The sequence below is a fragment of the Loxodonta africana genome, chromosome 14 (genome assembly GCF_030014295.1).
Source record: "Loxodonta africana isolate mLoxAfr1 chromosome 14, mLoxAfr1.hap2, whole genome shotgun sequence".
Lineage (NCBI taxonomy): Eukaryota > Metazoa > Chordata > Mammalia > Proboscidea > Elephantidae > Loxodonta > Loxodonta africana.
Window position 1 is genome coordinate 83,258,163 of NC_087355.1, and position 21,373 is coordinate 83,279,535.

The 21,373-nt window shown below is 45.9% G+C and overlaps 1 protein-coding gene across 6 annotated transcripts in view; it reads right to left on the reverse strand.

The window, feature by feature from the left end:
- Positions 1-21,373, reverse strand: part of ZFAT (zinc finger and AT-hook domain containing) — a 223,437-nt gene that overhangs the window by 166,127 nt on the left and 35,937 nt on the right. For 4 of the 6 annotated variants that reach the window (XR_002785258.2, XM_010588560.3, XM_023546030.2 and 1 more), the window contains exons 2-3: positions 20,764-20,940; positions 997-1,248 (exon numbers count right to left, since the gene is read on the reverse strand). Coding sequence is in view for 4 of the 6 variants with exons in the window: in XM_010588560.3 (XP_010586862.2) it covers positions 997-1,248; positions 20,764-20,940 (429 nt within the window). In the remaining 2 variants the exon portion in view is untranslated. Of the gene's footprint in view, positions 1-996; positions 1,249-10,826; positions 10,953-20,763; positions 20,941-21,373 lie in introns of those variants that run through there. The other 2 variants (XM_023546031.2, XM_064268108.1) reach the window with 2 other exon arrangements.

Genomic DNA, 21,373 nt, shown 5'->3' on the forward strand with positions numbered 1-21,373 from the left:
AGGATGGTGCAGGACCGGGCAGTGTTTCCTTCTGTCGTACACAGCATCACTATGAATCAGAGCTGACTCAATTGCACCTGACAACAACAACAGGTTACAGGGCAGGTTCAGGAAGCCTCAGGATCCAGTTCTTTGATCAGAAGAGCCTCTTCTCAGCTGTGCTGCAGGCAGCTCTCTCTGGCCCTCGGCCCCTCGGCTTGGCCTCTGCCCAGCTCAGGCAAGTGTTTCAAAGCTCTTTTAGCTCTGCCGGTAAGTGCCCAGAGGCACCCCACTCCACCAGTAAGCTTCTGCCCAAAGGCATTTGGCTCTAGCTCTGTGGGTCAGCAAAACTAACTCCACCAAGTGCCTGGAGGCACCCTACTCTGCCAGCAGGCCGCCTGCCCAAAGATGCTCAGCTTTCTTGCTCTGTGGGACGGGAAACACACCACGCCGTCTCCTGCTGGTCTGATTCTGCTGCCACTGTTTCTCTACCGCTGCTTCTCACTGTCTCCAGTGTTACAGCTCTCCCTCTCTGTCCTGGTTCTGTTGCCTCTCTCTGTCTTCTGTGTCACGGGTCCTTTCTCTCTCTCTCTCTTTCACTTTCTCCACGTCTCCCTTTAAGGCTTGCAGGATGGCAAAACTGACCAATCCCCTTGTTAGTGTTTCATATACCTTACTTGCATGGTCCCACCCCCACGAGGGTACCATGCACCTTATTTACATTTAGCAAGCTATCCAATCCCCTTGGTGGGCCATAAGTACCTTATTTGCATAGTTTAACCCAGTCATTTGGTGGAAGTGACAAAGACAATTACAAGTGACGAAGTGGCTAGACAATTACAGTAATAATCATCATTATAAAAATAAGCACTTTTCCAGATGGGGGAGACCCGTGTAAACACAGGCTATTTCCACGTACTAGAGTATAAATTTGGGTTTTGGGTTAGAGTATAAATTGCCATGAGCAGTTCCATCTGTTGACGAGAAAACGGCACGTTCGCCTTCGGCAGCGTTTACCTGCGTCTCCGTCCTCCTCGCCCAGATTCAGCACTATAATGCAGATGTGCTTTCTCAGCTGGCGGGTGTTGGAGAACTTTCGGCAGCATTTGCTACACTCCAAGCTGCTTGGCGCTAGGCTGCTCCCTTCCTCTGAGGCCAGCGGACTGTTCTCAGCTGGAGTCATGACGTGCTCTGCCAGCTCCTCTTCAGCACAGGGCTTCTTCGTCGACCCCTTCGGCCTGCCTCTTTTCCGCTTCACTACCAAAAACTCTACGGAGGAAACAAGAAGACACCATGTAGTCGCATGATCAGACAGTGCAGGCCTGACGCTCAAATGTCCAAGCTTGAGAATATGCTCGGGTGTCACGTTTCTTTAAAAACAAAAAGCGTGAAGCAATTCCAGACACTGACAGTTGCAAACAAATAAATACCTTTAGCGCTATGAACACTTCATCCACACGAAGAAAAAAAAAATCAAACCAGTTGCCGTCGAGCCAATTCCAATTCATGGCGGCCCCATGTGTGCAGAGTAGAACTGCACTCCACAGGGTTTGTCAAGGCTGTGACCTTTCAGAAGTAGATCGCCAGGCCTTCCTTCTGAGGTGCCTGTGGGTGGGTTCGAACCTCCAACCTTCTGATGAGCAGCCTAGTGCTTAACCGTTTGTGCGGCCCAGGGACTATTCCACCTACATAGCAACATATAATCAGTTCTGGAATATTTTGAATAAAGAATATTTTATCAGAACCTTTGAGCACGTTTCTTCTGCAAAGCTGGGAGGATTTTAAGTTGTGACTGTCAGCCCCAGTTAACAAATCACGTTCCTTGTTAACCACCACTTTCATTTAAATCCAGTTCTCAAAAAAGAGCTTAGGAGCCTCTTTGCAAAGGGTTCTCTAAGGCTGCTTGGCCTTCCATACTCTTTATGAGTCACTACTCAGCTTTTTTTTTTTTTTTTTTTTTTCTCAGCTTACCTCAAGGAGTCATAACTATCATAGCCTGACTGACCTGGTGAAGAAGAAAAATAACTACAATTTAAAGCCACCAATTGCAGCATTGAGGACAATTATAATATTTTTTCACATTTCCAAGAAACTAGTGATTTTAAATGTCACGATCAGAGCTGGTTTGGCAGCTCCAAATTACTTCACAACCACTGGACATAGAGCAATCATTGTATTTCCTCTTGACTGGCGTCCATTTTTAAGGGAGGTGGACGAGACAGCTCCAGCACCAAGGTGATAATGAAGACAGGTGAGCGGGGCTCAGGGAGCATGGTACAGTTGTGTGAAGGTGAGCGGGTGGTCTTAAGTCATGGTCTTAGGTGATGTGGCTTGAGAGGTAGCCCTGCGACAGGCCAGCAGAGGGCACTTGCCACCCTGGCTGACATCCCGCCATCAGTCAGGGATCTGGCTGAGGCAGTGTGCTGACAATCCCCTTTCAACCTGAATGTCAGGGTAGATGTAGACAAAGGAGTCCTGGGATCTAGCACCATCTTGGGCCAACGTTCATCTGTAGAACTGGACTGTCTTCCAGGTCCCTTCCTGCTCTCTCTGAAGCTACGCCTCTGTGCAGTGAAACATTAGTCACGGTACTGGCTGCTACCACTGTGGGGATACATCTAAGTCCTTCACTCATGAAGCCTTGAGGAAATCAGAGGGGGGAGGCCACAAAGCGGGAGGGCAGTGGGTCCTGGAGCAGAAGGTCCAGGAAAAATGCTGCATGACAATGATGGCTCTGGACAAAGGAGTCTGCTTCAGCACAGGGTGCACAGGGGCACAGGGTCCACAGGGGCACAGGGTCCACAGGGGCCCAGGGAGACTGGTCACCAGGTGAAGGAGGGGCCCTTGACAGAGCAGAGCTTCTACTGAGCTGCAACACCAAGGGAGGGTCAGCCTTGACTGAGAGTTCAAACGAGAGCTCCCCTGGACCATGCAGCCAACACGATTCCTTCCTTCCATCTCACTCAGGATGTGTCGGGAGTGGGGAGACGAGGAGGGGTAAAAATACCTCACAACAGGAAGGCAAATGGAGAGATGAGATCAAATGACCAGTGGACGGAGACCCTTCAGTCCCCTTGCCCACACTGAGTTTCACGGAGGAGGAGAGCCAAAGCTGTGCTTACGTGAGAGTCAGCCAGTGAGTATGGGCGGCAGTCAGCAGTAAGAACGGAATACGCAGAGCAAAGACAACTCATTCAACCTCAAAGTCATTAAAGCTTTTTTTGTCATTATTCTCTACGACAGCATGTACTTGTACAACCTACTGAAGCAGCAATTAATAGTCAGAGAAGCAGAATTAGAGGGGAGGCTATAAAACACCCACCTTCTGTCACATCAGTTGAGCTGCAGAAACATGTTATGTAAGAGTTTCCTGAGTTTATGGCCCAAGCCTAGCCCCAATGACAAACCCGACTTCCTGGCCATGTGGATACAAATGACTCCTCTCAAATGCTCCATGGGGTGCACAGCTTTTCCCCAAGGGCCATGCCCAGGCACAGTGATAGCAACTGCAGTCCCCAATGTGTGTGAGACCCCGTGCTTTCCACATAGTGTGAGCACGGCCCTGGCTGCCATCTGCGAGCGTTACCTGTGCGTCACTCTTCTCAGACTGGGGGCTCCTTGAAGGCAGAGCTATTGTCTTGATTGTCTTATCACGTAGACTGGTCCCTACAGAGCAAAAACTCAAACCCATTGCCATCGATTCCAACTCATGGTGACCCCATGGGCAAGCAACACATCTGGGTGCATTGGCCTCACGAGCAGTGTGCAATCTAGGTATCAAGGATGAAGCCCAAAATGGGTCCTGAAAGCTCTGGAAAGCCTCTAACACAACGGTGACAAAAGCAATCCTACATTTTGCTGCGTCCATAATTCAGCTCCTCAAGACCAATTAGCTCAAAATGAAATATTCAGAAATAAACTTGGAATAATTTAAGCACTCCAAACAAGTTGCTACTGTCAACTACCCACATTTATATAAGAGCTGAGGTTCTAGGAATCGAACAAGGAAAACCTTGTAACCTCTAAATCAAAAAATTTTAATGGCGTTACCTTGAATTCCTCCTCCTTCCTAAACTCTTCATTTAATCTGCCAATGAACTCTACGGATTTTGCCCTAAATTACTCAGTGCAATTTTCTAACCAGTTGCTGTTGAGTCTATTCACTCATGGCAGCCCCACGCATGTCAGAGTAGAATTGTGCTTCGTAGGGTTTACAATGGCTGATTTTTTCAGAAATAGATTGCCAGCCCTTTCTTCTAAGGCACCTCTGAGTGGACTCAAACCTCCACAAACTGAGCAGGCTAGTAGCCAGGCGTGTTAATGTTTTGCACCAGTCAGGGACCTCTAGGCACCGTAATACCCACAGTTAACCCCTGTCTATTTTTAGTTACCTGTATTATCCCCCCTTCCTGTGACCACACCCCAAACCCAATTAGATCCCAAACCCCAAATCAAATCTTAACATTTAAGGTCCAGTCCAAATGTCAGCCCCTCCTCCACGAGGTGCCTCCAGCTATTTAAGAAGGACAGCCACTTCCTCATCTTGGGTCACGTTCACAGTCTGAAGCCCACGTATGAGTGTATGCTCACCAACACTGTTTCCTGACTGTGTTTCTTCTTCCCCAACCTATATCATAAACCCCGAGGTCTGAGCGGGCCCTGTAAGTGCCGGCTTCCCGGGGTCTTGTGAACAGAGCTGGATATGTAGAGTAAGCACTGAACAAACACAGGCCCATCTGTTGCCTAAGCAGAGGAACAGAAACATGTGGGAAATAAGGCATCGCCCTGCATCTCAAGTTTCCAACAGGACAATAGGACGGAAGGGGCTGAGCCACCTTACGTCCTGGACCCTCTTCTTTCCATGTCTCTAGCTTGGGACACTTCCTCTTGGTCAGAATATCATCTTAAGAGATCCAAGGTCAAGGCTGGGGATGGACAGAAAGAGTCAATTGAAGGCTTTTAAATTCAATCAAAAGACAACGTAAGCGTTATAAAAGTCTGTCACTCAATGTTTCAAGGCACTTTCCCAGCTATTATTTCATCCTCATAAAAACCTTAAGTGATGATGTAGCAAATGTAATTCCCTGGATGGAAAAAAAAAGGGAGGGGCCAAGAGTGTAAGCGACTTCGCTCGTCTGCAGAACCAGCTGCTGGGCAGGCAGAGCTAGGACGCACTTAGGTTTCCCTTCTCCTACCCAAGGGTCCTTCTGCTGAGTCATCTTGTCTCCCGTACCAGGTTGGTAAGTACCAACCAGTTGCCATCCAGTTGATTATGACTCATTGCAACCCCATGTGTGCCAGATACAACTGTGCTCCCCTAGGTTTTCAATGGCTGATTGTTCAGAATTAGGTCTCCAGGCCTTTCTTCCTAGGTGCCTCTGGGTGGACTGGAACCTCCAACCTTCCGGTTAGCAGCTGAGCATGTTAACTGTTTGCATCACCCAGGAACTCCAGCTTGGATAGTATCCTCCCCTCCCCCCCCCCAAAAAAAGTGTCCTTCCTGGAACCTCAGAATAGAACCTTATTGGAAACAGGCTTATTGCGGATGTAAATCGGCTGAGATGAGGTCCTGCTGGAGCAGGCTGACTGCTGTCCTTCTAAGGAGTCAGACATGGAGTCCGACAAAGGGACAACAGTCACATGAAGATGGCTTCAAGAACGCCTGCGGTTACCAGAAACAGGGAGACAAAGAAGGGTCCCCCCCAGAGGATTCAGAGGGAGCAAGGCCTAGCTAACACCTTGATTTCAGAATTCTAGCCTCCAGAACCCTGAGGGGGTAAGTTTCTGCTGTTTGAAGCCACCAGTTTGCAGTACTTTGTTAAGGCAGCCTTAGGAAGTGAACAGGTCCCTAGGCAGCACAAGCAGTTTGCGATCAGCCACTAACCTAAAGGTCAAACACACCCAGTGGCTCTGTGGAGGAAAGGCCTGGGGATCTGTTTCCGTAAAGATTACCGTCAAGAAACCCTAAGGGGGCAGTCCTACCTGTAACACGTGGGATCACCACGTGTTGGAACGGACTCTATTGCAATGGCTTTAGGAAACTAAGACACCTCTCCCCAGGTGCGGATGACAGAGGTCGGTTCTAGACATCTTAACAGTCTATGTGTGTGATGGAGAGAAAGCTGCCTTGGAGTCAGACAGACCTGGATTAAAATCCTCCCTGAGCCTCAGTTTCCAGTGTGAAAAATAAATACGAAACTGCCTCTACTTTATAGAGTCACTATTAGTAAAATCAGTCCTTTAAAATGCTGAGCACAGTACTCGGAAGGTGACCAATAAATGACAACTGTTTCTCACTATGGCCACAGTCGCTAATATTCTGACTTGGAATACCTCTCTGAAGACACCTGTACCCCAGCCAGCCCACTGGCAGCTAATGCGGTTACGTGATGTATACACATTCTCATTCACTCTGGCTCAATATTCATTTCTTCCTTGATTTCTTCATTCTAAAATATCTCACACATCAAGAAATCCAATATAGAACTGGGGGGGGGAACAAATTTAATTATGCTAAGCCCACAGATAAAGGCAGCCTTCCACGCCACCGCAAGAATTTAGGGAAATTCTGAAAACCTAACATTTTAGGGCTCTGCCAGTTAATCTTTCTGACATTTATTTCCAAAGCCCAGGAAGCAAGAAGGGAGACAATGAATTATTTATCATGAGCCACGGAGTGCGAGCCTTTTAGGCTTACAAGGAGGCAACACCCCTCTGCGGGGACCGGTTGCCTCCTCTCCTCAAGTCAAGGCCCTGGGAGGCAGAAGGCATTCAAGCCCACTGTCTGCGGCCCGCAGAAATGCTGCAGAAATAACAGCAATAACTAGTCATTACCAAGTACGCACATCGCCTGCACCCTGCTAAGCACTTCACACACAATTCCTCCTTTCACCGGTGAGGCAGGCATCAGTATTATCCCCATTACACAGATGGGGACACTGAGACTTGAGAAGATCATTGATTTGCCCCCAAGGTCACAGAACTAAGAAAGTGGCAGAGCCAGGATTTTAACCCAGATCTCTTTGCTTTGGCCAGTGGCCATGACATGTATTTTTACAGCAAGTCCATCTGGTCAGTTCGATCCACATTACGAGATGAAGATATCGAGTTGTGACCTCTGCTGAGTTTTGCAGAAAAATGATGAGCATGGAGCCCAGCTGCATGCCTCATTGTGGTCTGACTCTCTGGACTGAACAGCGTAAAGGAAGGCGGAGGGGTTCTATCTGCACCAAGCACTTGCTATGCACTAAGACACATATTAACGTTGTTTGTCTACCAAAACCAAAAACCAAATCCATTGCCATCGAGTCAATTCTGACTCATAGCAACCCCATAGGACAGAGTAGAACTGCCCCATAGGGTTTCCAAGGAGTGCCTGGTGGATTTGAACTGCCAACTTTTGGTTAGCAGCCACAGCACTTAGCCACGACGCCAACAGGGTTTCCTATTTGTCTACAGAACCTGTGGAAGGGGCTAATATCTTATCTCCATTTGACAGGTGACAAAGTCACATCTGGAGGGGTTATCACTCACCCAAACTATCACCAGGGCCTCCCCAGATGTGAAGCAGGTTGAACCTGTTGCTGTCGAGTTGATTTCAACTCATGGCGACCCTGTAGGGCACAGTAGAACTGCCTAACAGGATTTCCAAAGAGAGCCTGGTGGATTTGAGCTACCAGTCTTTTGATTAGCGGGGGAAGCTCCTAACCACTGTACCACCAGGGCTCGGGGCAGGTTGAGTGGGGTGGATACAAGGGCTGAACTCCACCAGCCAAGCCCTGAGCTCTGGCACTGAGGCATAGGCCTGAGGAAGGGACACAGCACACCATATGTCTGTCCCCAGACGGGTGCCTGTTCTAGATCATCGGCCAGGAAGGGGGCACCATTTTGTAACGTGCACAAAGGCACCTTATGTGCCAACCTAGATCCAGGCAGTCACGTGGCTGCCCCAAGGTTGCAACCTGAGTCTGTGGCTCCACCTGAGTGCTCCAGCATCCCTCCCAGCCCCTATCGGAGGTTGCAGGGCTCTGGTTTCAGGTGTTACTGAAAATCAGTACAACCTCCCCGCATACACTCAGAGGGATTTCATTTGTGGTAAATGCTCTGGAGAGACAACACATAGATTTAAATTTAGATACCCACCTCCCCTGGGAAGGCTCCTTTTACCTAAGCTAGGTTAATGACTGCCATTTGGCAGCCAACACTAGACCCTAGAGAAGCTCTTTCCCTGCTGCACTCAAACTGCCTCTTTGCCTAATGCCATCCACAGCCAGGGAGGGGGACCCGCAGACAGAGATATAACTAAGACACAGCAGGGAGGGCCGTGCCCTGGGCGCCCCTTAGGAGGGCACTAAGGAGCAGTTTCTATTGGCCATCAGTTTTCATTGCTAGCTGAGATCGTTCAGCAATTTAACACTAATTGCCCTACGCACTACCTTCCTTAGACAGGCCCTGCCTGCAGGGACAGTGCTGGGTCCCCACTGTGCCCTTAGCACGTAGCACAGTGCCTGGGCAGGCTCCGGATAAGCACTTACTAAAAAAGGATATGGAGGAAGAGAAAGCAGCAGAGGGGAGGAAAACCAGGGGAGAAGGGAAGAGTTCCCGTGGAGGCCGGAAGGGAGAAGGAGGCAGAAGAGCCAGAACGAGGCTAGCCAGGAAATTTTCCTCAAGGATTCCGATTGCTCCAGCCTCGTCAGGGTGAATGAGTGTGCACACAACGCACACACTCCCTCACACTCACATGTACAAGCTCACCCAAGACACACACGTGCACACACACTCACACATACAGACTCACCCATGACACACAGCATTCACACATACTTGCACATAAAGCTCACCCAAGACACACACGTGTACACACTCACACATACAAGCTCACCCAAGACACACACATGCACACACACTCACACATACAAACTCACCCAAGACACACACATGCACACACACTCACACGTACAAACTTACCCATGACACACACATGCACACACACACAAACTCACCCAAGACACACACATTCACACATACACACACAGACTCACCCAAGACACACACATTCACACACACTCACACATACAAACTCACCCAAGAGACACACACTCACACATACAAACTCACCCATGACACACACATTCACACACACTCACACATACAAACTCACCCATGACACACGCATTCACACACATTCACACATACAAACTCACCCATGACACACACATTCACACACACTCACACATACAAACTCACCCATAACAGATGCATTCACACACACTGGCACAAACTCACCGGTGACACACGTTCACACACATTCGCACATACAAACTCACCTGTGGCACACACGTGCACACACACTGGCATATACAAACTCACCTGTGACACACATTCACACATACAACCACACACACAGTCACAACACAATCTCACACTCACACACATACAATCACACACACAAATAATCACACACTGATATGCTGAGATGCATACAGACGCATGTGCACGTACGAGGGAGAGAGGGAGAGAGATTAAGATTCCACTTGGTCCATTAGGCAGTTTCTTCTGGGCCACAGGCAGACACCTGATTCGGACGAGAGTAGGAAAATGAAAGGTTCTGCAGACCACTTCCTTCAGGAGCAAAAAAGATTAAAAGGCTATAAAATAAACCAGAGGAATTAGGAACCTTCTTGTTCTAAAGGGAGGCCAAAATAAGAAATCAATTACTACTTGGTTAAAGGTGTAATTAAACCATTTCAAGTATCTCTCAACTTAAAATGAATTGTGAAGGTTAAACCTGAATGGAAATCATTAGAGAGAAACTAAGACTCTACAAGCCTCAAATTTTATGGACTTTCACAAAGAGAAAAAAAAAAGTGGGGGTTGGGGGGCTTGGATCTCTTAATGAAGGACTTCTGAAGAAATTTTCTCATATTAAAAGCCTGAGTTTAATTAATGTCTTAAAAAATACTTTTTTAAATTAAACCACACAGGCAACTAATCTTCCAGTATACAGAACAAAAAAGAGAAAATGTGTTCAAGAAGTCAAAAGTAAATTATTTAATAAAGGAAAGTAATTTCTAAAAGCAGCTCAACGTTGAGAATTTTATTATACCCAGAGTACCCCAGAGACATGCCATCAGACCAGCTAGGACTAAACCCCACTCTCCCTACTTATCAGCCAGGTGATCTTGAGTAAGTTGTTTTAACTCCTCTGCGTCTCTGAGCCACATATTCCTCAGTTATAAAATCTGGGCAATAGGTCAACAAGCAAGTAGAAGAGTTAACTAACTCTGTAAACCAACTAGACCTAACACATCTGCACAACACTCTGTCTAGAATGTATTCTTCTCAAGGCACATGGAACATGCTCCAGGACAGACCACACGTCAGGCCACAGAGCAAGTCTCGATAAATGCAAAATGACTGAAGTCACACAAAGTATGTTCCCTGGTCAAAACCGAATGCAATTAGAAATCAATAACAGAAAGAAATTTGAAAAATTCACAAATTATGGAAATGAAATGGCACAATCCTAACTAACCAGTGGGTCAAAGGAGAGATCAAAGTGAAATTAGAAAATACTTTGAGATGAACAAACATGAAAATACAACACAGCAAAACTTACAGGATGCAGTTAAAGCACTGTGTAGAGGAAAATTTATAACTGTGTATACCCGTTGCCATCGAGTTGATTCCAACTCATAGCGACCCTAGAGGGTGGAGTTGAACCTTCCCATTGGGTTTCCAAGCACAGTGGTTAAAGCGATCAACTGCTAACCAAAAGGTCCGCGGTTCGAAACCACCAGTGGCTCTGCAGGAGAAAGATGTGGTGGTCTGCTTCCACAGAGACTTACAGCCTTGGAAGCTCTGTGGGGTCACTACCAGCCAGAGGCAGCTCCACAGCAGCGGGCAGGTCGTCTTCACCGAAGCTGACTGCTGCGTCTTTCTCCCAGTGTGGCTGCTGGGTTCAAACGGCTGACCTTTCCGTTAGCAGCTGGGAACTTAACCACTGTGCCACCAGGGCTCCTCGTAGCTGTAAGTAAAAATAACAAACCAAAACTGTTGCCTTCAAGTCAATTCTGACTCATAGTGACCCTATAGGACAGAGCAGAACTGCCCCATTATGGAAACAGCTGTAAATACCTGCGTTAAATAAAGAAGAAAGATCTCTTTAATAGCCTAACTTTTCAACTTAAGAAACTAAAAACATAGGACCAAACCAAACTCAAAGCAAGCAGAAGGATGGAAATAATAAGTATTAGCATGGAAATAGATGAAACAGAATAAAGAGAAAATGAACATGTTTTTAAAAGATCAATAAAATTGATAATCCTCTGGCTAAACTCACCAAGAAAAAAAGAGATAAGATAAAAATTACAAAATCAGGAATGAAAGATGGGAAATTTTCAGCAACCTTACAGAAATGGTAAGAATTATATGGGGATACTATAAACAATTGCATGCCATCTAATTGCAGAGTCTAGATGAAATGGAAAAATTCCTAGAAATATACGAATTACCAAAACTGACTCTAAAAGAAATAGAGAATCAGAATTCCCCTATAACAAGAAAACAGATTGAATTATTAATCAAAAAAGTTCAATTCCACTCAACATTTAAAGAAGAATGAAAGGAGGGGCCAGCATCCAACAGGGAAAAAACCAGGCCCAGGTTTAACACTGCTCCTTGCCTGGCAAAAACAGTTCGCGCCTGGCTATAAAGGTTAGCGGTTTGCACCCACCCGGTGGCACCATGGAAGGGAGTCCTGGTGCTCTCCTTCTGTAAAGATTGCTGTTGTTGTTTGGTGCCATCAAGTTGGTTCTAACTCATAGTGACACTGTGTACAACAGAAGGAAACACTGCCCTGGCCTGCGTCATCCTCACAATCCTTGCCATGCTTGAGCTCACTGTTGCAGCCACTGTGTCAATCCATTTGACTAAGGGTCTTCCTCTTTTTCACTGACCCTCTACTTTACCAAGCATGATTTCCTTCTTCAGGGACTGGTCCCTCCTGATGACATGTCCAAAGTATGTGAGATGTAGGCTCACCATCCTTGCTTCTAAGGAGCATTCTGGCTGCACTTGCTCTAAGACAGATTTGTTCGTTCTTCTTGCAGTCCATAGTATATTCAATATTCTTCACCAACACCATAATTCCAAGATGTCAATTCTTTGGTCTTCCTTATTCAATGTCCACATTTTCCATGCATCTGAAACAATTGAAAACGCCATGGCTTAGGTAAGGTGAACCTTAGTCTTCAAGGTGACATCTTTGCTTTTTAACACTTTAAAGGTCTTCTGCAGCATATTTGCCCAATGCAATACATCATTTGATTTCTTGACTGCTGCTTCCATGGCTGTTGATCATGGATCCAAGAACAATGAAATCCTTAACAATCTTTTCTCCGTTTATCATGATGCTGCTTATTGGTCCAGTTGTGAGTATTTTTGTTCTCTCTATGTTGAGATATAACCCATACTGAAGGCTGTGGTCTTTGATCCTCATCAGCAAGTGCTTCAAGCCCCCTTCACTCTCAGTAAGCAAGGTTGTGTCATCTGCATAAGGCAGGTAGTTAATGAGTCTTCCTCCAATCCTGATGCCCCGTTCTTCTTCATATAGTCCAGCTTCTTGGATTCTTTACTCAGCATACAGATTAAATAGGTATGGCGAGGATACAACCCTGATGCACACCTTTCCTAACTTTAAACCACAAAAGTATCTTCTTGTTCTATTCGAACAACTGTCTCTTGATCTATGTACAGGTTCCTCACGAGCACAGTTAAGTGTTCTGGACTTCCCATTCTTCTCAATGTTATCCATAATTTGTTGTAATCCACACAGTCGAATGCCTTTGCATAGTCAATAAAACACAGGTAAACATCCTTCTGGTATTCTCTGCTTTCAGCCAGGATCCATCTGACATCAGAAATGATATCCCTGGTTCCATGTCCTCTTCTGAAATCAGCCAGAATTTCTGGCAGTTCCCTGTCAATGTACTGCTGCAGCCACTTTTGAATGATCTTCAGCAAAATTTTACTTGCATGTGATATTAATGATACTGTTTGACAATTTCCACATTTGGTTCAATCACCTTTGGAGTAGGCATAAATATGGATTTTTTCCAGTTGGTTGGCCAGGTAGCTGTTTTCCATATTTCTTGGCATAGATGAGTGAGCACTTCCAGCACTGCATCCATTTGCTAAAACATCTCAACTGGTATTCTGTCAATTCCTGGAACCTTGTTTTTTGCCAATGCCTTCAGTGCAACTTGGACTTCTTCCTTCAGTACCATCATTCCTGATCATATGCTACCTCCTTAAATGGCTGAGGAAGCCCTGGTGGTGTAGTAAGTGCTACAGCTGCTAACCAAAAGGTCGGCAGTTTGAACCCATGAGGCGCTCCTTGGGAACTCTATAGGGTTGCTATGAGTCAGAATTGACTCAATGGCAACGGGTTTGTTCTGTTTTGTTTTAATGACCGAATGTAGACCACTGTTTTTGGTATAGTGACTTTTTGGTATATTCTTTGCATCCTTTTTTGATGCTTCCTGCATTGTTTGCTATTTTTCCAATAGAATCCTTCAATATTGCAACTCAAGGCTTGAATTTTTTCTCTAGTTCTTTCATCTTCAGAAATGCCGAGCATGTTCTTCCCCTCTAGTTTTCTATCTCTGGTTTTTGCACATGTCATTACAATACTTTGTCTTCTCAAGCTGCCCTTTGAAATATTCTGTTCAGCTCTTCTACTTCATCACTTCTTCCATTTGTGTTAGCTACTTGGCATTCAAGAGCAAGTTTCAGGGTCTCTTCTGATATCCATTTTGGTCTTTTCTGTCTTTCAATGACTTTTTGCTTTCTTCAGGTATGACATCCTTAATGTCATTCCACAACTCATCTGGTCTTCAGTCACTAGTATTCAATGTGTCAAATCTATTCTTGATATCATGTCTAAATTCAGGTGGGATATACTCAAGGTCGTACTTTGGCTCTCGTCGATTTGTTCTAATTTTCTTCAACTCTAACTTGAACTTGCATATGAGCAATTAATAGTCTGTTCTGCAGTCGCCCCTGACCTTGTTCTGACTGATATTGAACTTTTCCTTCGTCACTTTCCACAGACACAGTCCATTTGTTTCCATCTGGCAATATCCACATGTATAGGTATCATTTAAGTTGTTGAAAAAAAAAGCATTTGCAATGAAGAAGTTGTTGGTCTTGCACAATTCTATCGTGCAATCTCCGGCATCGTTTCTATCATCAAGGCCATATTTTCCAACCACCAATCCTTCTTTGTTTCCAGCTTTCGCATTCCAATCTCAAGTAATTGTCAACATCCTGATTGCATGTTTAATTTCAGGCTGCGAAAGTTGGTAAAAATCTTCAATTTCTTCATCTTTGGCCTTAGTGGATGGTATGTAAATTTGAATAACTGTCCTATTAACTGGTCTTCCCTTTAGGCATATGAATATCATCCTATCACTGACAACATTGTACTTCAGGAGATCTTGCAATGTTCCTTTTGACAATGAACACAATGCCATTCCTCTTCAAGTTGTCATTCTCGGCATAGTAGGCCATAATATCCAATTCAAAATGGCCAATACCAGTCCATTTCAGCTCACTAATGCCTACGATATCCATGTTTATATGCTCCATTTCATTTTTTACGCTTTCCAATTTTCCTAAATTCATACTTCCTACATTCCATGTCCCAATTATTAATGGATGGTTGTAGCCGTTTCTTCTCATTTTAAGTCATGCCACACCAGCAATTGAAGGTCCCAAAAGCTTTACTCCATCCACGTCATTAAGGTCGACTCTACTTTGAGGAGGCAGCTCTCTCCCCAGTCATCTTTTGTGTGCCTTCCAACCTGAGGGTCACATCTTCCAGCCCTATATCAGACAGTGTTCCGTTGCTATTCATAAGGTTTTCACCGGCTAATTCTTTTCAGAAGTAGACCACCAGATCCTTCTTCCTAGTCTATCTTTGTCTGGAAGCTCAGCTGAAACCTGCCCACCATGGGTGACTCTGTAGGTATCCGAATACCAGTGGCATAGCTTCCAGCATGGCAGCAACACAAAAGCCCCCACAGTAAGATAAACTTACAGACACGTGGAGGCCATAAAGATTACAGCCAAGAAAACCCTATGGAGCTTAGTTCTCTTCTGTAATACACAGAGTCACCATGAGTCAGAACCAACTCGCTTGCAACAGGTTGGGTTTTTGAGCACATACTAGCTGCATTACCTGAAGCAAGTTATGATGTTTCTCTAAGGCTCACTTTGCTTATCAGAAAAGTGAAGACAAATATGCCTGTTCAAAGGTAGGGGCAGAGGTGCGATGAGGATTAAATCAAAGAATATGCTAACCGCACCTAGGATAATGCCCAGCACACGGAAGACAATAAAGGGAAGCTGGTGTTTTAGCGTAAATGATGACTAAATCAGTAGATGTCATCTTAGAAACAGTGTTTCTGAAATGATCATGTAAATCTGCAACAAGGATTCAAATGGCAAAGTTTTGATTCACACAGAATCCTTCAGGTTCACAGTCCATGTACAAAGTGAGACTCATCTTGTCTACAGTGTACAGATGTCTTCTACTGAACAGTATCAGGTCCAGCAGGTAGACGGATTAAACAAGCTGTCCCGCACAGTAATTAGGTCCCCACAGACAAAGACGACACATAGCACAGGAGGAACCGCTGCAAACCAGAGTGAGAAAAATCCCCCACAAAACTATTTTTACTTGAAGAGGGACAGCAGCCAGCCTCCTGTGCAGAAACACAACCTATGGCAGTAAGCATCCCACTGCGGGATTCACTAGCCACACTAATAACCAACGGCTCCTTCCTGGGAATATTCAGACTGGCATTTCTGAACAGGCTGCCTTATCGACCATCTGCCTGACACTGGTAACAAGGAGAGACTTCAGACAGAAAAGGTTTTCGTTAACAAGTTCCTCTGGCCGTTCCCAGGGTGCTCAGAGAAATATACCTGGCAGAGGATTAAGTCATTCAGAAGTTAGGAGATGTTCCCTGAGTTACTTTTAGTGGCATAAGGTGAAAACTAAGAAAATACAGCACCTGAAACTTGTTGTTGTTAGGTGCCCTCGAGTTGGCTCCAAATCGTAGTGACCCTATGTACAAGAGAACAAAACACTGCTCAGTCCTGTGCCATCCTCACAATCATTGTTATGTTTGAGCCCATTGTTGCTGCCACTGTGTCAATCCATCTCACGGAGGGTCTTCCTCCTTTTCACTGACCCTCTACCAAACATGATGTCCTTTTCTGGGGACTGATCACTTCTGATAACATATCCAAAGTATGTGAGCCATAGTCTCACCATCCTTGCTTCTAAGGAGCATTCTGGTTGTACTTCTTCCAAGACAGATTTGTTTGTTCTTTTGGCAGTTCGTGATATATTCGATATTCTCCACCAACACCACAATTTAAAGGCATTCTTCTTTGGTCTTCCTTGTACACTGTCTAGCTTTCACATGCATATGAGGTGACTGAAAACACCATGGCTTGGGTCAGGTGCACCTTAGTCTTCAAGGTGACATCTTTGCTTCACCTAAAACCAGTAATGTCAAATAAGGAGGAGCAACTAGTGTATTTAAGGACATCACCATCAATTAATATTGGGGTGTGGCCGTGGGACTCTTTCCATTTGTGATGTCACATAGCTGTCCAAGAGCTATTCATATACTTTTTATGTAGCATTTCTGAAACTGACATATGGTTTGTAGCCTGAATACTTATTTCTCTGCCTCTACTGTGAGCTCCTTAATGTCAGGAGCTGGTCTCTCTCTCTCTTCTCCGGCACCTAGCAAAGGACCTCACGAAGCCAGTATTCAATATATGCTTGCTGAAATGAATCATATGTTGCTGGGGTTCTATGTGATTTTCTACACCTCGCTCACGAGTGAATCAAGGCTCAGAAGGCAAAGTAAGCTGCTCAGAATCACACAGTTAGTGAAAGGCAGAGCCAGGTATCCTATCCTGGTCTTCCTAACTCCAAAGCCTATGCTTTTTCTACCAACCCACTAAACATTCAACTCATGTCTTAGCATTTCCAGATGTACCATCTAGACAACCTTTTCTATGCACCTCATGGAGGTCATGACCACCAAGAAAATGTTCTCCATACTTTCCTGACACAGTATTCCCAGACTTGGAAATACTGAGTGCAACATGCTAGAGGTAGCTTCCCAGGATTATAGGTAAGAGTATCTTTGGACCTCTCCCCAAGGGCTCCAGCCTGCAGTTGACTTGCTGGGTTGAACTGTATTCCCTCATTAAAAGGTCATCCCCCCATCTCCACCACGATGGCATCACAGACCCAGCCAGCCAGTTTCCCACCAGAGCCTCTGGCAGCACCTCTCCATCCGGATGCATCTCACCCAAAGCAAGTGCCCAACTAATGGAGGCTTTTCCTTCTCCACTCTCTGCTGTGGGTCATCCTAACTGAGCACCAGTGGACACCCTGGTGTCCTACTGACAAGGGCTCCTCACCCCAGTTTGCAAAGGGCTTGCCTAGAGAACCTCTGGCTCCTGATTCTCACAACAACAGCTCCTTGAAGCAGAGCATTTTATAAATGCAGAAACAGGCTCACTTGCCACAGTTGTGGAGTAAATAATGACCACCCAGGTCCTTTGGACGATGTAGAGCTTCTCTTTGATATCCAAGGCAAATGCTCTGCAGTTTCCTCCCCTTGAGGCCTGGCATTCAGACATGGGACAAAAGGATCAGTCCCCCTTAAACTGGGTTGCATTCCTGTACCAAACATTCTCCAAAGTCCAGAGCCAGAGCAGCATACTGTTAACCAGGGAAAGGTCAGACATCGGGGCCAAGGCAGAGCCACACATCGACTCGGGTTCTTGCCTGTGTGGGTCTCAGGGCTGCTTCCCTCTGTCCCTGGGAAAGAGAGTCAGGGGAAGAGTCTCACATCTCAGCTGATGGCACACATCTGTCAGCTACTGGAGAGGCATGGGTGCCAGGTGCAGAGTCCAGGGTTGGGACTCAGACCTGAGCTCCAATCATAGATCTGTCCCTGACCTTGGGCAAGACGCTGATTTTCTCTGTGTCTGAGTAAAGTAAAATGACAGTTGTCTTTGTCTTATAGCACTGTTGTGACAACAAAAGAAGAAAATAACTGTAACCTACTAGGTGCAGTGCCTGGCTCTTAGTAAGTGCTCAGCAAGTAGAAAGGCCATATAAGCTAACATCCAAGCCGAGCCACTTCTGAGATTGAAAGAGGGCGTTAACTGAACCTGAGACTGAACAACACACAAAAACTGGGACTGTCCTGGGAAACCGGGACACATGGCCCTCCTAAGTAGTAGCTATTTCACGGTAATGATCTACTTCTGTGGAACATCATATTATGGCCACTTAAATGGCAATTGCTGTTGTTGTTGTTAAGTGTCAGAGAGTCAGTTTCAACTCATAGCGGCCCCACGTACAACGGAACGAAACACCGCCCAGTCCTGCACCACCTTCATGATCGCTGTTATGCTTGAGCCCATTGCTGCAACCAGTTTGTCCGTCCATCTTGTTGAGGGTCTTCCTCTTTTTCGCTGACCCTCTACTTTACCAGGCATGATGTCCTTCTCCAGGGACTGGTCCCCCCGATAACATGTCCAAAGTACTTGTACTCTCGCCATCCTCACTTCTAAGGAGCGTTCTGGCTGTACTTCTTCCAAGACAGAATTGTTTGTTCTTCTGAAAATCTGTGGTATATTGAATATCCTCCACCAACACCATAATTCAAAGGCATCAATTCTTCTTCAGTCCTCTTTATTTATTGTCCAGCTTTCACATGTGTGAGGTGACTGAAAATGTCATGGCTTAGGTCAGGCACACCTTAGTCTTCAAAGTGACATCTTTGCTTTTGAACACTTTAAAGAGGTCTTTTGCAGCAGACTTGCCCATGGGTGTTGATTGTGGATCTAAGTAAAATGAAATCTCTGACAACTTCAATCATTTCTCCGTTTATCATGACACTGTTTATTGGTCTAGTTGTGAGGATTTTTGTTTTATGTTGAGGTGCAATCCATACTGAAGGCTGTGGTCTTTGATCTTCATCAGTAAGCGCTTCAAGTCCTCTTCATTTTCAGCAAGCAAGGTTGTTATCTGCATAACACAGGTTGTTAATGAGTCTTCCTCCAACCCTGATGCTGTGTTCTTCTTCATACAGTCCAGTTTCTCAGATTATTTGCTCAGTATACAGATTAAATAAATTTGGTGAAAGGATACAACCCTGATGCACACCTTTCCTGATTTTAAACCATGCAGTATCCCTTTGTTCTGTTTGAATGACTGACTCCTGGTCTATGTACAGGTTCCACATGAGCACAATTAAGTGTCCTGGAATTCCCATTCTTTGAAATGTTATCCCTAATTTGTTACGATACACACACACAGTTGAATGCTTTTGCATTAAATGACAATAAAATGCCTACGTTATTCGGGTTTCTTAGGTAGTTTTAGTTTTCTCTTTAACATGCAGCTTTTTGACACGTAGGTACACTGCGGCAGGAATTTACTACATTTAGAATACATGACTATAAAAATCACACACATATCGATGCATTCTGAATACACGCTGGCCTGCGGACAGCGCACAGCTTGTTATCAGAGTAAGCACAGAGCCAGCATCCTGTGCTAAAATACCTGCTCTGGCTCCCCCATCAAGACGGTGAGACCCTAGAAGCCAGACGCAAAGCTCTGCATTTTCAGTACCAGAATCGGGCCTGGCACATAGTAGGCACTTAATAAATGTAACTCTGGAACAAGGATTCAAATACACGCATGGGACAGGAAAGTCCCTGGATTAGCTTCCCAGGGCTCCTGTAACAAAGTACCATAAACTGGGGGCTTGAAACAACAGAAATGCATTCTCTCACAGTCCTGGAAGCTTAAAATCCAAACCCAGGGTGTCTGCAGGGCCGTGCTCTTTCTGAAGGCTCTAGGCGATGGTCCTTCCTTGCCTCTTCCTAGCTTCTGGTGGTCCGGAGGCTTCCACGGCGTCCCTTGGTTTGTAGATACATCGCTCCAGTCTCCACCCCCGTCCTCACATGGCTGCCTTCCCGGTTTCTGACTCTGGGCCTCTTCTCCCCTCAGGAGGACATCAGACACACTGGATCAGGGCTCGCCTTACCGACCCCATTTGACCTTGGTGACAACCGCAAAGATCCTATCTTCAAATAAAGTCATATTCACAGGTACTGGGGATTAGGATTTCAAATATATCAGTTTGGGGGAAATGATTCAACCTATGAACTCATAACAGTCGCCTAAATGATTCTTTCATTAATCTCCCCAGTTCCCCAGTTTTGTGGTTGATCATTAGTTCAAATACCACCCAGGCACCTCTAGGCGGGTTTGAACCGCCAACCTTTTGCTTAGTAGTCAGGCGTTTAACCATTTGCATGACCCAGGCACTCCATGTGTGAACTAGTAACCCCAACAGGGCAGACCACAGGCAGCCGGGCTCCGTGCAAAACACAAGCTGTGCCAACCACGTGACCAGGACACCACGCTCCTCTAAATATTGGTGTTTCGTGGTATTATTTGCCAAGGACAGAACCGAAGCTTAAAGGAGCTCAGCCCCGCTGTCCTTCTCCTAGCCTGTCCTGGAAGGAATTTTTCCTCAACTTTCTGCTCAGTCCACAAACAGAAACCTAGCACCAAATCTGTGCGAGTGAATCAGCACTGTAACCAACAGGCATGGGGAGAACATGGCACCGTGGCATGGCGCCCCACCCAGCACCCCGCCCCCTTACCATCTCCCGTTTTGCTGGGGTTAGTGGGCTCAGGGGTGCTCAGAGGTCGAAGGGGAATGATGATCTCATCCGCGTTCACCCCTTCTTCCGCGTGCTTCTCAGAGACGTGGGAGAGGAGTTCCGACTGACTCGGTGAGAAGAGGTTACAACATTTACACATGAAGATGGCAGTGTTTTCTGTAAGAGAGAAAATGCAAACCATGTTATTTCACCTCCCACCACAATAATGACGACTTCCAACTGCTACAGGAAAACGCTAAGGGTCTCCTTCGGAAGCACCAGCAGCCTCCAGCAGGTGGCGTCGCTCTGGCAGACACCGCCGCTGCTGGGCAGCTCAGGTCCACCGAGGCACCCTTTCCATCTTCCGAAGGCTCCAGTTGTAGAAAAGTCCATCTTCATGGTTTCAGAACTCCGGTCCTTCTGCATAGTGTCTAATATGGGCCTTCCTATTACCCAGATCTGGAGTCCCTGGGTGGTGCAAACAGTGAACATGCTCAGCTGCTAACCAAAAGGTTGGAGGTTCAAGAGACACCTTGGAACAAAGGCCTGGAGATCTACTTCTGAAAAACCAGCCACTGAAAACCCAGTGGAGCGCAGTTCTGTACTGACA